At 46.4% G+C, this 15,829-nt stretch overlaps 1 protein-coding gene across 1 annotated transcript in view; it reads left to right on the top strand.

Annotated features, from left to right (window-relative positions):
* The first annotated feature begins 2 nt into the window (after positions 1-2).
* ACO2 (aconitase 2) overlaps positions 3-15,829 on the top strand; it is a 55,809-nt gene continuing 39,982 nt past the window's right edge. The window contains exons 1-2 of the mRNA XM_027594524.2: positions 3-140; positions 283-398. Of these exons, the coding sequence (XP_027450325.1) occupies positions 363-398 (36 nt within the window). The 5' untranslated portion in view covers positions 3-140; positions 283-362. The remainder of the gene's footprint in view (positions 141-282; positions 399-15,829) is intronic.

Below are 15,829 nucleotides of genomic sequence, written 5' to 3'. Positions count from 1 at the left end.
GTTAAACGGTAGGAGTTTCCGTCGTGGCTTGGGAGCCAGGTCCTGGCAGATGCATGGAAGTCATTAAAAAAATGCCTTTCCCAGATTTGGATGGAAGAGACAACTGAAATTTGCCCTTCGATGACACATTTATATGTCCGGTATCTACTTCCGCAAGTGTTTTTAGACAGCTCTTTTCTTTTCAGGCCTCCGTTTCTAACACGGAAGCTCCGCCCACTGCGTTCGCCGGGATCTGGCCCCTCAAGGGAGGCTCCGCCTTCACCGTTATGCGTTTCTCTTTAGGCCCCGCCTCTGCCCCAAAGCTTTAAAAGCGCAGTGGTTCACGTCATTTTCACGCGACCTCATCTTTGTCAGTGCACAAAATGGCGCCTTACAGCCTACTGGTGACCCGGCTGCAGGTGAGCGAGTTCAGGGCCCTCTGGGTTCATGAGGGCGGGGTGCTTCCTACTGTGCCTGCGGCTGTGGGCGAGGCAAGGCGAGGCGGGCCCGACCTCCCGCCGACTTTTCGTGTACCTGTCCCGACCGCGGGCCCAGTGTCGGTGCCTGCTCCTCCCGCGCCCGAGGTCAAGGCGTCCCGGCTCGGCTCTCCCGGTCCTCTCCCCGCCCCGTGGGAAGCGTAGGTCTAAGCAGCGGCTGTCAGGTGAAGAGTGGAGGCACCCTTTTCTGAGGACTGCACTCTCCTCTCTTGTAGGGTGTCTTTGCCCCGTTCCTCAAGGTGAGGACAAGGTGACTGAGGGGGCGCGGTCATTGTGGAGCCCGCTAGGCCCAGAGTCTGAAGGCCTCATTTCTCATCTCTCGGCAGCAGAGTCCTGCTAGCCAGGTGCATCTACGATTGCCAGGCCTGGAGACTGTAGAAGAGATTAGTACCCTGTTCCATTTTAAAAGGATCCTGTGGAACATATAGCCAAGAATGCGAGGGGACTTTCCTGGACCAGACATAGTAAATAGTAACGATAACAGTAGTCTCTCATCTTTGCAAGATTGCAAGACTGTTCTAATTCCTTGTCATATCATTTGATTATTCATATAATCATCTGGTGAGGTGATAATTCTCATTGGATAGGTGACAAAACTGCTAGACAGTAGGTGAAAGTTTGTGCTCTCTTGCGTGTCACCGAGGTGATGTGGCCGGAGCATGTGCACTACTTACCCTTTTGTTCTTGTTCATGTCATTCTGTCTTCTGTGAGCCAGAGTGTGATCCCTGGGCTCACATTTGTATTTGTGAGAGTACTAGTATAGAGTATTTTGAGCTCAGTTAGTTTCTTTTCAATTATTAGGTGGAGGATAAAGAGACGCAACAGTTTGACCTTGACTCTCCTGTTATGAACCATCTATTAAATTGACTGTGATGGCCGATGGTTTTCTTCACTCCTAACTTAACAACACTAGGGAGGTTTTATATGTAAGGTTTCAATGTCAAGCATGTATTTTTTTTTTAAGATTTTATTTATTTGACAGAGACAGCGAGAGAGGGAACACAAGCAGGGGGAGTGGGAGAGGGAGAAGCAGGCCTCCCGTTGAGCAGGGGGCCTGAGGTGCGTCAGACTCCAGGCTGGATCCCAGGATCCTGAGATCATGACCCGAGTGGAAGGCAGTCGCTTAACCAACTGAGCCCCCCAGGTGCTTCAAGCATGTATTTCGTTAATAAGCAATGAAGTAGACATTCTCTAACAACCTTTTACATTTAACTTCGTGAATCTGCTTTGAATCAAGTGGCATAGCTTTGATTATAAAATTAAAGAAGTTATGTGCTATACTCTCAGGAAGCATTGCCTTCCGCTCAGGTCGTGATCCCGGAGTCCTGGGATTGAGCCCCGCATCCGGCTCCCTGCTTGGCGGGAAGCCTGCTTCGCTTCTCCCTCTCCCACTCCCCCAGCTTGTGTTCCCTCTCTCGCTGTGCCTCTCTTGGTCAAATAAATAAAATCTTTTTTTTTTTTAAAGAGGGTTTTTCTTTTTTAATTTATTTGATTATTTTTTATTTATTTATTTGAGAGAGAGAATGAGAGAGAGAGAGAGAGCACATGAGAGGGGGGAGGGTCAGAGGAAGAAGCAGACTCCCTGCCGAGCAGGGAGCCCAATGCGGGACTCGATCCCGGGACTCCAGGATCATGACCTGAGCTGAAGGCAGTCGCTTAACCAACTGAGCCACCCAGGCACCCAATAAATAAAATCTTAAAAAAAAAAAAAATTCTAAAGAGAAAATTAGGGCAAACCCCTTAACTTTGCCCGGAATTGAGAGATCGTAAGTGTTTAAGACAAATGATTTCATTTTTTAAAAAAAATATTTATTTGACAGACATGGCGAGAGAGGGAACACAAGCAGGGGGAGTGGGAGAGGGAGAAGCAGGCTTCCCGCAGAGCAGGGAGCCCGATGCGGGGCTTGATCCTCAGGACCTGAGCCTCAAGGCAGACACTTAACGACTGAGCCATCCAGGTACCCGTCTCTTTAGAATTCTTGATTTTCTAGGTTAATAATGTAGAAAGAAAGGTAGTTGTTTTTTCCTGATCCTGCTGTCCCATGATGTAGTGAAGTCAGACAATATATTTGATGTTAAACGATTGCAGATTTGGTGATCTTGGAAGAGAGGACTAATATTACAGTATTTTTGAACTGAAAAGGGGTTTTGGAAAGCATTAGTGTTAGACTAGTATAGAAAGAGATCTGGGCCATAGTTCATATTCTTTCCTGACCCTGTGACCTTGAGCAAATTACTTTTGAATTCTAGTTTCCTCATCTGTCAGTTTGGGATGATCTTCATTGATAAATGCTTATTGAGCACTTGGTAATAGGCTTCCATTCACATTGTTATGAAGTGATAAGAAAACGGAATATATTTATGATCATCGTGTAGTCCAACTTCCTTTTTTATAGATGGATAATATAAGACCTTGGGAGCCTGGGTGACTTCCAGTAGCAGAGTGAGGATTAAAATCCAGGTATCCTTGTTTGTTCATTCAGTTAAGATGAATGAGTAGCAGTATACTACACTGCCTCCCAATAGCCAGGCTGTCTTAAGTAATGGACAGCTAACACTGTCCTCTGAGAACCTTGTAAATTTACCTCTTTTGTATTTAGCTAGATTTGAGAAGTGATGGTACTACTGTAGTTGTCATGGCTGCAGAACCCTGTCCATGTGTTCAGTTTATTCCTACCTCATTCACTGCATATTTATTGAATAACCACCACTCGCTTTGAATACAATGATGAGCAAAGCAGACAGGTCCCATTTTCGTGGAATTTGTACTATATTCTAATGTGTTTTACTGCAGAGGGCCTTGGAAGTCTTTCTCAGCCAAAATATTTTTCTTCTACCCTTGGCTGGACCGAAGGTGAAGGTCAGTAATAGAATGATGACAATTACTACTGCCATGAAGAGTAGCTAATGTTTGCCTTGCTGTGTGCCAGTAATCCCACATGATCCTGTGAGATAGGGCAGACCTCGTAGCTCTAATAGACAAACAGGATTAGAGAAGGAACACAGTATGAGGGTTAAGAACCTGGATTCTGGCATAACACTATCTTGACTTGAAAGCTGACTCTAATATTCCCCAGCTGTGACTGGGAAGATTACTTGACCTCTCTCTGCCTCTTCCCTCACCTGTAAGATACAGATAATGATAGTACATCTGGCCTATTTAATTACTGTATTACAGTTGCAAACTATTTAGAAGCCTGTCTATACCTTGTAAGTGCTGTATAGTTAAGTATAATTAAATTAAGTAACATGAAATAAACCTGCCTAGGGCCTTATCACTAGTCGTTAGCAGGTGTGATTTGAATCTATACCTTTTTGATTCCAGAGTCTGAGGTCCTAGCACCTGCACTATACTGCTTCTCTTTGGCATCAAGACTCAGCCTATCAACCAGGGTACAGTTAATGCTTCATAACCTGAGAACAGATCTCCTTAAGTTGAAAGTGTTCCACTGTTTAACAGTGCCCACCATCAGCTTGTAAGGTTAGAAACAGTGAAAAAAATGGTAGTCAAAATTTTGAAAAGTCCCATTTACCCTTTGGTATTTATTTTTTATTTGTGTGCACATGACTCTGGATGGTAGATAAATAATATAATAAATAATAAATAAACTTGCAAATATTTTTCTTAGGTCTTTGGTTTTGCCTTGAGGTACTGGGTTGCTGAGTTCTCATGTGACCTTGGGGAAGTCCTGTAACCTCACATGTAAATCCGAGATGGCCTTTAACTACAAAGGAGTCTGACAAATTTGGCAGAAGTTCTCTATAAAGTGCCATATTAAAACAACAACCACCACCACCTTGGGAATTAGGAAATGGGTCCTTCTGATTGCACGTCACTGTACCGTCTTGGGTACCCTATAGTCAGCTGTTGACTGGAGTTGAGTAAATGAATGAATGATTGAACGCATGAGTAAACAAACTTCCAATCTAAAATTTGGGCAGAGGGAGTAGAGTCATCTTGAGAACTAGGGGAGCACATTGTTGCCATTTGAACTAGCTGTTTCCAGAATGTTCATTGAATGCTTTGCTATATGCCTAACACTGTTCTAGACCCTGCGAGAGTGCAACAGTAAACAAGAATAGTGGATCTTATATTGTAGTTCTGGGCAAACAAAATAAAGAAGTGGACAACATTGTAGCTACTAAGTGTTACGAGGAAGGTAAAGTAGGATCCTGTGGTAGAGAGGGTAAGTGTGGGGATGTATGTGAAATGGCTTTAACTGGGGTGGTTAGGGACGGCCCTTCAGAAGAGGAGATATTTGAGCTGATACTTAATTGCTAAGAAAGCAGCCTTTCAGTATTTTTTAAAAAATATATTTATTTATTAGAGAGCACGAGCAGGTGGGGGAAGGGGCAGAGGGAGAGGGAGAAGTAGACTCCCCACTGAGCAGGGAGCCCACCATGGTGCTCAATCCCAGGACCCCGAGATCATGACCTGAGAGCTGAAGGCAGACACTTAACCGCCTGAGCCACCCAGGCGCCCCAGCCCTTCAGTGTTTTGGGAGGAGAGATTTCAAGTAGGAGCAGCATGTGCAAAAGCACCTGATGTAGGTGTGAACTTAGTGTGTTGAAGATAAGAAATAAGGCCCGGCTGGCTTAGTTGGTGGAGTGTGTAACTCTTGATCTCAGGGTTGTGGGTTCAAGCCCCGTGCTGGGTGGAGAGATTACTTTAAAATACAATCTTCCCCCCCCCAAATATTTTATTTACTTGACACAGAGAGAGAATGCACAAGCGGGGGAGTGGGAGGGAGAGGGAGAAGTGATGTGGGGCTCGATCCTGGGACCCTGGGATCATGACCTGAGCCGAAGGCAGACACTTAACCAACTGAGCCACGCGGGCACCCTTAAAAATGATATCTTTAAAAACAGAAAAATAAGGCCAGGGTGGCTGAGGGTTGAGAGGGAAGTCTGAGCAAGAGGTGGGGGCCAGGGTTATGTAGGCTTGGGTTTACCCCAAGTGGAATGAAAATCCCCTGGAAGGTTTTGTCCCCCAGCCCTCCCCGCTGGAAGGTTTTAAGCCAGGGAGTGACAGGATCTGATTTATGGTTGAAGAAAATCATTCGGGTTGCTGCATGGATGATGAACCACAGTGGGACAGATGAGGAGGTAGCGAGACCAGTGGGGGCTGTTGGAATCATCCAGGGAGTGGTGATGGTGTCTGGGACTAGGGTTCTGGTAGTGGAGATATTTTGGAGGCAGATGGGTTGGACGTGGAGTGTGAGGGATAGGGAATAATTAAAGATGACTCCTAGGTTTGTGGCCTAAGCAACTGAGGGATGGGTGAACTTGAATTTGGTAATGTGTTTTGCATAGTACTTGTAACATGGCCAAAGTTTGTTCATAAATTCTTGATTCTTGCATCAACTCTCAACAAGTACCTGTATTTCATAGGTGAGGAAGCTGGATGGGGTCAGGTGTCTTGCCCAGGGGTCCCTCACTTGAGTATGAACATCATTTCCGAAATGAGCCCTGGTCTTTCTGTCTGTGGCCTTTTTCTGGTACCTGGTGCCTCCCAGAGGGCCATCTGGTCAGTACTGAGTGTTGATGCTTGAGCGGTCTGTCTTCCTTGGCTCCAGCTTTGTTTGACACACTTGTTTTTTCTTGTACCTGGTTTGGAAGGCAGTGGTAGGCCTTGGGCCTCTCAGTATGCAGGACGGGAGGGACTATGGGAAGGCTGCTTGTATTCTTTAAAAAGCGCAAAGAATATCGACCCTGAGAGAGACTTCCTCTGCCTTGGACTTAGCTATCCTTATCCTGATCTGTGGCTTCAAGCAAGGTTTCAGCCCTCTGTGGCCCTCAGGTTACACATTTGCAAAACATGACTATTAATTGCTACCCTCCCATTAAGGGTTCTGAAGGCTAATAATATTTGAAGAGTTCTTTAAGCTCTAATACACTGTAAAAATTTGTGAATAGTTTTTAATGTTATTGTAGGAATAGGCCCTTTAAAAGGTTTATTATTATTATTATTTTAAGGAATAAGCCCTTTCTAACATTGAGAATAGGGGCAGATTTTTTCCATTGTTTCTCAATGAACCCATAGATGCTCTTCTTTATTTTGGGGGGGTTCCAAAAGGCATGGGTAATGCTTTTCTTGGGTTCATTCTGCAAAACTTGGATCAAAGGAAAGGGCACCAGTTTTGGAGCTGGGTCTGGAATTCTGCCTTTGCTGTGAGGCCATGGATAACATAGTTAACATTCTAGAGCCTCAGTGTCCTCATCTGTAAGATGGGCTTAGTACTTTCTGCCTCTCAGGGTAGTTGTGAGTATTAAGTAGGACTGTGTGTGTAAAGCACCCAGGGCAAATCTGGTGCAGGTACAGGCCCTTGGTGAATGGCACCCCTGAGCTCTCAGGTTTAAAAAAGATTGGCTCATTAAGCATCTGCCTTTGACTCAGGTCGTGATCCCAGGGTCCTGGGATCGAGTCCCGCGTTGGGCTCTTTGCTCAGCGGGAAGCCTGCTTCTCCCTCTCCCACTCCCCCTGCTTATGTGCGCGCGCTCTCTCTCTCTCTTTGACAGATAAATAAAATATTAAAAAAAAAAAAAAAAGCCTGGCTCTAGGGAAACTCTTTGTTCCTCCCTTAATCTCCATGGACTTCCGGTATGTAGTAGTTCAGGAAAACCTTTCAGGTGCTGCTGTTAAGAGTTGGGAGAAGAGGCAGAAATGAATCTGTTGGCTTCCTGATTTTATTCTCTAAGTTGAAGGGCAACATTGGGAAAATGAGCTTTAGAATTACATTTGTACTATTTTTTCTTTAAAGATTTTATTTACAGGACGCCTGGGTGCCTTATTTGTTAAGCATCTGCCTTCGGCTCAGGTCATGATCCCCGGGTTCTGGTACTGAGCCCCGCATCGGGCTCCCTGCTCCGCGGGAAGCCTGCTTCTCCCTCTCCCACTCCCCCTGCTTGTGTTCCCTCTCGCTGTATTTCTCTCTGTCAAATAAATAAAATCTTAAAAAAGATTTTATTTACTTGAGAGCAAGAGCAAGCGTGGGAGCACGAGTGGGGTAGGGGCGGGGCAGAGGGAGAGGCAGGCTCCCCGCCGAGCAGGGAGCTCAGTGTGCGGCTCGATCCCAGGACCCTGGGATCGTGACCTGAGCCGATTCTAGCCACCCAGGTGCCCCACATCTGTACTATTTTCATCATCAAAGCCTGGGTCCTGGGGGAAGTTGGGCCCAGTGGGAGTATTTCTGCTTCCATCCTGCAGAGACTGGGACAGCTTCTGATTGGGAGCTTGAATTCTGGGGCCAGTTGCAGGAGGAACCGAAGAGGTCTCAGAAGCCCCTCTAATCCCCCACACCTTGGTGCTGCGTAGCTGGATTCCTTCACCTTCTGCTGGACATTTGTGGTGTTCTTATTGTTCATTGAGAGAGCTGTGGAGCTGGTTTAAGACAAGGGCCCTGCCTGGGGAAGAGCTTATACGCTGGCGAGGAGGAAGTCACTTCTTTTTTTTTTTTTTTTTTAAATCTTTTTTTTAAAGATTTTATTTATTTATTTGAGAGAGAGAGAGAATGAGAGAGAGAGAGTACGAGAGGGAAGAGGGGCAGAGGGAGAAGCAGACTCCCTGCTGAGCAGGGAGCCCGATGCGGGACTCGATCCCGGGACTCTAGGATCATGACCCGAGCCGAAGGCAGTCGCCTAACCAACTGAGCCACCCAGGCGCCCAGGAAGTCACTTCTTAACTATACAACACCCTGGGCTGAAGCAAGGAGGGAATGGGTGTGCTGGGCCATCGTGGGACTTGGGTGTCCTGGGGACTTGTTTAGTCTGTGCCACACCATCGCTGCCATTAGAGATACCAGTCACTGAACTAGGTCTTATTTTACAAAGACTGCCTCATTTGCCCTTCACAACACCTGAGAACCAGAGAGGCTAAATGGCTTGTCTGAGGTCACAGCTAGCACGCAGCAGGGCCAGGTTTTTTTTTTTTTTTTTTAAATAATATTTTATTTATTTATTTGAAAGACAGCAAGAGCGAGAGACGAAATGCAAGCGGGGGAGTGGGAGAGGGAGAAGCAGACTCCCAGCCGAGCAGGGAGCCCGATGCGGGGCTCGATCCCAGGACCCTGGGATCGCAACCCGAGCTGAAGGCAGATGCTTAACGACTGAGCCACCCAGGCGCCCCAGCAGGGCCAGGTTTTGAATGCAGATTTGTTTGATTGCAGAACCCAGGGTTTTTACCACTCTACCACACTGTTTCCCCAGAGTACTTTCCCTGAGGGTAGAGAGTAGGAAGTAGACCTCTGTGGAGTAGGCTGGATGTAGGGGACACAGTTCAGTTAGCTCCCTGCCCTGTTTAGATGTATGTTTATTTGGGGCCTTGATTGCCTTCTGCCCCAAATACCAGCCAGACTTGAGAGGGAGAGGCTAGAGGGGTGAGTCCCACAGAGGCAGCTTTATTCCTTGCCTGAGCTGTGGGTTAGCCTCACAGGCAGCCTATTGAGCTTGCAAAAGATGTCCTTCCTAAGTGTGTTAGTGCAGTGCTTTGCCCTGGGGGCCAGAATAGGGCTCAGGATTTGTATGCAGTTCACAGTGTGCCTGGAGTCTCTGCCACTGACACCAGCAGCAAAAGACAAGTAGGCAGATGAGTGAATATATCAAGCAATTCCTTAAAGAACACACACACACACACACACACACACACACCAGCAGCAAAGGACAAGTAGGCAGATGAGTGAATATATCAAGCAATTCCTTAAAGAACACACACACACACACACACACACACACACACTCTCTCTCTCTCTCTCTCTCTCTCTCTCTCTCTCTCTCTCTCTCTCTCGGAGCCCATTTAGAGGCTGACTTGGAGAGACCCAGCTCCCTGCCACTTTCCCAAGCCTCTGACAAGGACTGCATCACCTTTTGTGCCTGCCAGTTGCATAGCAACCAGGCTAGCTGATTGCCTCCTGGTGGGAGAGAATTGTTTAGCTTTGGATTCTTGGGAGAGGTGCCAGGCTTCGCCTCCCAGGGGTGGGAGAGAATTGTTCCAAGCAGCAGAGGTGTGGGAAGATGCTTTTTCTTAGGACATTGCTGACTGACAGGCATTCCTTGTGGCCCACCAAGCCAGAGCCTGCCTGAGGCTTCCCTGCTGGGAACAGCGGGGCAGCTCCAAGCTAACAGCTATGAGCCTGAAGGCTGCTGAGGGTCATGGTCAGAGGAATAGGGGCCTTACCCTAGGGAGACCCTGAAGTCATCCTGCTGGTGAAATAAGTACGCGTTCCCCCACCTCTGGGCACAGGTTGGACGGCATGCCCAGGCAGCATGAGAGAATAGATGAGACCTTTTCAGTACCATTTCAGTTTGGTAATGTGCCACCCTGGTGCCTGGGACCTGCTCTGGGGTCCCTGGTCTTTGTGAGCGAGGAAGGGGGTAGAGGACATGGTGGGAAACAGCACCCTTTCTTAGTCCTTTCTGTAATACACAGGCAACGTATCCTCCCAGGAGAACTGAGTATTTATTGAATGCCTGTCAGGAATCCAGAATGAGCTCTGTGCTTTTCTTACATTTTTTCCTTAAAGAATGTAGTGTATTCATAAAAACTCTTTCTCTACATTCCAGTCCACAAGGGCAAACACTGATGGGAATTTTGTGTTTTATCATTGTAGATGGTTTTTTTCTCTGCATTTACAAGCAATACATTCTTTGTAATCCTCACAAAAATATCTGCTCTTTTACCCCCATTTTATAGAACAGGAAACTGAGGCTCAGAGAGGTGAAAATCTTGTCTGAGGTCCTGTGGCTAGGGGAGCTGAGATTGTAAGCCAGATCCACCCAGCTCCAGAGTGGATACCCTTTCTTTGACTTGGCACGGGTTGGAGTGTTTCCAAAATGGCACTCGACAGGTCCGTGTAGGGCTGGTGGCTGCTTTTTGTCTTGCTGAAGCAGCTACCTCAAGAGACCAGGCCTCTTCCAGGAGCGCAGGCTATTGGGAGAGCTCAGCCACTTCTGCTTCTTGGCTTGCTCCAAGTTCTGGTGCTCAGCGACACGTGGTTCCAAGGCAGTGCTGCTATGTGCCGTGTCTCACAGGGTGGACCAAAGGTCAGGCTGGCCTCTTGCCTGAGAATATGTCAGTCTCTTTGGTTTGGACTGTTCTCGCTATACAAGTGGTCCCAAGGGAAGACTTGTGTCCTTTGGAAAGAGAGTAACATGTCTGACCTTGGCCAGTTGGGAAGGCCAGAGTTTCGAGTGGGTGTGCACACAACATGCCACAGGGTGGATCCCCTTTCCATATGCTTTGCCTCCGAGAACGGGCGCGGCCAGCTCAGCACATCTGCTAGAGGCACTCAAAATGTGAATTTGAAAGCATGATGGAGAGGCTTGGTTTCAAATTATGGCTCTGCCTTCATCTTTTCCATCACCAAGTATTTCTTGAACTTCTGTGTGTCAGACATTGTTCTAGGCTCTGAGTATGCATGGTAACGTGACTAGACAGGTTTTCTGCCTTCAGGGGGCTTACAGTTTAGTGGAATTTACTTTCTCATCTGCCTGAGTCTCCATTTTCTCTCTGTACAAGGGACAAGCTGACCTGTAACAATTCTACTTGGCACACTTGTTGGGAAGGTGACATAAGATAACCTTTGTGATCTTGTCTGGCATAGTTTTATTTCATTTCTTTTCATTTCTTACCAGGCTCCCCAGTGGGGTCCACTTTGGGTATGTTTCCTCCTTCAGAATTTGTTCTGTGTCAATAAATGCAGGATCAGCAGAGTCTCCCTTACTCCCTTGGAGCCCTGGAGATTGGATCTCATCCAGTAAGGGAGGGGGCACTACCAGGACCCAGGAGCCAGACTCCACCAAAGACACTTCAGTTCAGCGGTTGGGACCAAGAGCCCCCCATTGAGGGCTGAGCCCGCCTGGCTGTTGGGCCAGAGCAGAGGCTGGGAGACACCTTCTGGAGCACCATGAGAAGACCATGGGCTCTGTAGGTTCCCAGCTGTGTGACCTTGGGCAGGTCATTTCCTGTCTCTGGGCCTCTGCATCTTCAGCGCAGTTAGGGAGGCTGAGCTCGTACATCAAGGTTTAGCAGAGTAGCTGGCACGGAGCAGGGTGGCAGCTAACAGCTGTTTACTCCAAAACAGATCTGTGGGCATCTGGCTACTATGGGAGACTCCCACCCAGTGTAAAATTAGGGCGTTGTTTTGTAGCAGAGGAAATGCTGTGTGGATGCTTAGACTGCTGAAGACACGATTCGAGTTTTCAAGGATTTGAAAGGCTGAAGTGTGGAAGAGTGACTAGGCTCATTTGATCTGGTTCCAAAGGGCAGGGCTAGGAAGTGAGGCCTGTCGTGTGTCAGGCACTGGACTGGGTGCTTCCTGTAGGTGCTCTCTGAGCCCTCACTGCGGCCTGGGAAGGCTATCCCCACTTAGAGAAGGTGATGTTTAGATGCTAAATACGGCTGCACGAGGTTACACAGCTTATTGGGGGCAGAGTCTCTGGTGCTGGAATCTGTATTCTGATGTGACTGAGGCATGTTTCAGTTCAGTATAAGAAGCATTTGTTGCAGTTGGAAAGTATTAGAACTGTCCAGGAGTGGAATAGGCTTTCTGGAAGAAACTGAGCTTCCTGGCCCCATCCTGTTGAATCAGGGGCTTAGGGAGGTTGCCCAAGAGAGGTTTCTGCTCAGCTTTGCTCTAGGCTCCTTTGTTCCAGAGGAAGTGGAGGGTGAGGGCTTAGTGAAAGTACCCCTTCTAGATGAGGGTCTGGTATGTACCCATGAGAGTTTCACAAGACCTGAGACTTGGGCTCCAGGTATGGGAAACAATTTTTCTGTTTCCTAGTTGTTGCGACATCTGGGTTGGTAGGCCTTAGGAGTGATCTCAGGAATGTTTCTGGGTCCCGGGGCCAGGTGGAACTGAGCACTGAGTATGTTTTACTTTTGGATTTAGGAAATAAAAACAAAATCTTTCTTAGTAGGTTGTTTTTTTTTTAATATGCCCACAAATCATCATCCTTTTTTAACACTGGTCCAGACTACTCGACCCCCAACCACAGTTGTTGGCATATTATAGGACTCAGTAATATCTGTTTTTAAGGTAAAATTAATTTCTTAACTTTTTTCTTGTTTATGAATTACCCATTGTAGGAAATTACCCATTGTAGGAAACTTGGAAAATACAGAGGTATAGAGAATATCATAGAAGTTACCTATAATTAGGGGCACCTGGGTGGCTCAGTTGTTAGGTGTCTGCCTTCGGCTCAGATCATGATCCCTGGGATCGAGCCCTGCATTGGGCTCCCTGCTCTGTGGGAAGCCTGCTTCTCCCTCTCCTACTCCCCCAGCTTGTGTTCCCTCTCTCGCTGTGTCTCTCTGTCAAATAAATAAATAAAAGTCTTTAAAAAAAAAAAAAAGTTGGGGCATCTGGGTGGCTCAGTCGTTAGGCATCTGCCTTCAGCTCGGGTCGTGATCCCAGGGTCCTGGGATCGAGCCCCGCATTGGGCTCCCTGCTCCGTGGGGGGCCTGCTTCTCCCTCTCCCACTCCACCTGCTTGTGTTCCCTCTCTTGCTGTGTCTCTCTCTGTCAAATAAATAAAATCTTTTTTAAAAAAAGTTGCCTATAATTATTTGTGGCAATACCCCCCTTTTACCCAGAGATAACTACTGTTAACATTTTGGTGTATTTCCTTCCAATGTTTTTAAATTTTTACAATCCAGGTTAAAAACATGTGCAATAATATGTGTATTTATAATCATAAAAACAGCAATGAGGACATTCTTTTTTTCCTAAAGATTTTATTTATTTGAGAGAGCGTGTGAGTGCAGGAGCAGGGGGTGGGAGGGTGGAGAGGAGACTGAGGGGGACAAACAGACTCCCCACTGAGTAGGGAGCCCAGTGTGGGGGCTCAATCCCAGGACCCCAAGATCATGACCTGAGCCTAAGGCAGATGCTTAACGACTGAACCACCCAGGCGCCCCAACAATGAGGACATTCTTATAAACATTTGAATGCTTTTTTTTACATTCTTATAAATATTTGAACGCTTTTTCTTTTTTTTTTGTTAAAGATTTTTATTTATTTATTTATTTATTTGGCAGAGAGATACAGAGAGAGAACAAGTAGGCAGAGAGGCAGGCAGAGGGAGAGGGAGAAGCAGGCTCCCCGCCGAGCAGGGAGCCCGATGCGGGGCTCGATCCCAGGACCCTGCGGTTATGACCTGAGCCGAAGGCAGCCGCTTAACCAACTGAGCCACCCAGGCGCCCCTTTTTTTTCTTTAAGTAACGTCTACACCCAACAGGGGGCTCAAACTTGGAACCCAGGAGGCATGCTTCACCGACTGAGCCAGCCAGCCAGGTGCCCCTGAACACTCTTGATAAAGCTAAAATCTTTCTTTTCTGCCAGAACTTTCCTAAACTTACCACCTCCTCCAGGAGTAATAGCAGATCAGGGTATGTCCTCTTAGGTGCATATCTGTGAACATACACTACATACAGAAATAGTGTTAAAGCAGTATGTTGTATGTTTTATTTGTAACTTTAACAGCGAATCTTAGAGATTTTTCCCAAAGTGTTACAGTATTCCACAAAGTGGATAAAATGTAACTTAAAAAAAGAACATTTAAGTTGTTTCTAATTTTTTTAAAGATTTTGTTTTTAAGTAATCTCTCCACCCAGTGTAGGGCTCCAACTCACAACCCCGAGATCAAGAGTCACATGCTCCACCAAATGAGCCAGCCAGGCACCTCGAGGTTGTTTCTAATTTTTTAAATATTTTGCTTCATGGTGCAGTGAACATTCTTGTAGCTGCCTTCTTGTGCGTGGTATAGGGGTGCCTGGGGAAGCGGACTTGCTCAGTCACAAGTATACTGAGTTCTAGTAGCTATTGCCAGTTCCCACTGAGAATACTTTACTAGTGTTTTCTGATAGCAAAATTCAAGGTTATTCTTTCCTTCAAACCCTTGCCTGCACTTTATGTTGTAAATCTTTGAGATTTTTGCCAATTACTTTTGTGTAATGGGGGTGGAGGGAAGCGGTCATGTTCTTTAAAAAACATCTGCCTTCATTCTTCTGCTTTTTAATAATCCAAAGTAGACTGCCCATTGTAGGAAACAGTGTGGTGTTTAGAAACATGATTTCTATTTCTTTAAAAATATTTTTCTGATCCTAAAACAGACGTACGTACAGTATTAAAGGTTCACACTTAAATTTAAAAAAGTTAAAATGCCTCCATAATTTCACCCTCCAGGGAGAGCTGTTGGTAACAGTTTGGCATCTATTCCATTTTGATTTTGTTTGTTTTAATTCATTTGTGTCCAGATCTGCACTTAGAATTGGCAAGAGACACTGGGAGGGTTCAGTGCTAGGGTTTTAGAGCTAGGCTGTGTTTGAATGCTGGTGTTATTATTCACTATCTGTGAGAATTTGGGCAAGTTGTCACCCTTTTCCAGCTCTCAATTTCCTCATCTGTTAAATGGGGCTCATGTTATTACAAGAGGGCTCTTCATCCATGTAGAGCACTTATAACTTGGCATTCAGTGTGAAGTATTAAATATTACTACTAATGGTCTTTGCTTAGAAACCTCAGCCATGACACCTGTTCAGTGTGGGTATAGTGGGTACTGTGGTACTGGGGACTGTGAGGAGGGGTGGATGTGGCATGGAACAGGTGTTTGCTGCCTCTCTTGGAGTCACTGCGTATTCAGTACCACTGGGTACCTGGTGTCAGGCCAGGGAGTCTGGTGGGAGCAGTGGTGGTATTGGTGGATATCCCTGGATGAGCTTCAGGGAGTCTGTAAAGTTGTGTTTTATGTGTTTTTTAACTTTTCTTTATGAAATGTGTCCTACTTTTTGAAATGGCTGGAAGAACCCTAGTAAGTGCTATTTTTTTTTAAACTGCTTTTAGCATTTCATATAATAATTGCTGTTTGAGAGGAGCCCATTCATGTCCTTTTTTTTTTTTAAGATTTTATTTATTTATTTGACAGAGGGAGGCACAGCGAGAGAGGGAACACAAGCAGGGGGAGTGGGAGAGGGAGAAGCAGGCTGTCCCCTGAGCGGGGAGCCCGATGCAGGGCTCGATCCCAGGACCCTGGGATCATGACCTGAGCCAAAGACAGATGCTTAAGGACTGAGCCAACCAGGCACCTCCATCATGTCCTTTCTTAGGTCACATAATATGCAGCTATTACTCCCTTTTTCCAAATGAGGAAACTGCGTTCAAAGGTGAAGCCCGCTTAAGGTCACACAGCCAGTAAATGGTGGAGCTGGACTTTGGAGCTGGATCTAAGTTCTTTTCACTGTGCTGCTTGTAAACCACAGGTTATAATTCAAGTTTTAGGATAGTCAGCTTACACCCAGCCTGACCTTCCACTGTTTCCTGCTTTGTCTGTACATCCTACCATTCTGAGTGCCTAGTAGC

The sequence above is a fragment of the Zalophus californianus genome, chromosome 9, assembly GCF_009762305.2.
Source record: "Zalophus californianus isolate mZalCal1 chromosome 9, mZalCal1.pri.v2, whole genome shotgun sequence".
In the NCBI taxonomy this organism is placed as follows: Eukaryota; Metazoa; Chordata; class Mammalia; order Carnivora; family Otariidae; genus Zalophus; species Zalophus californianus.
Note: the sequence above shows the minus strand (reverse complement) of the source record. Positions and strands in the feature narration are given on the sequence as shown.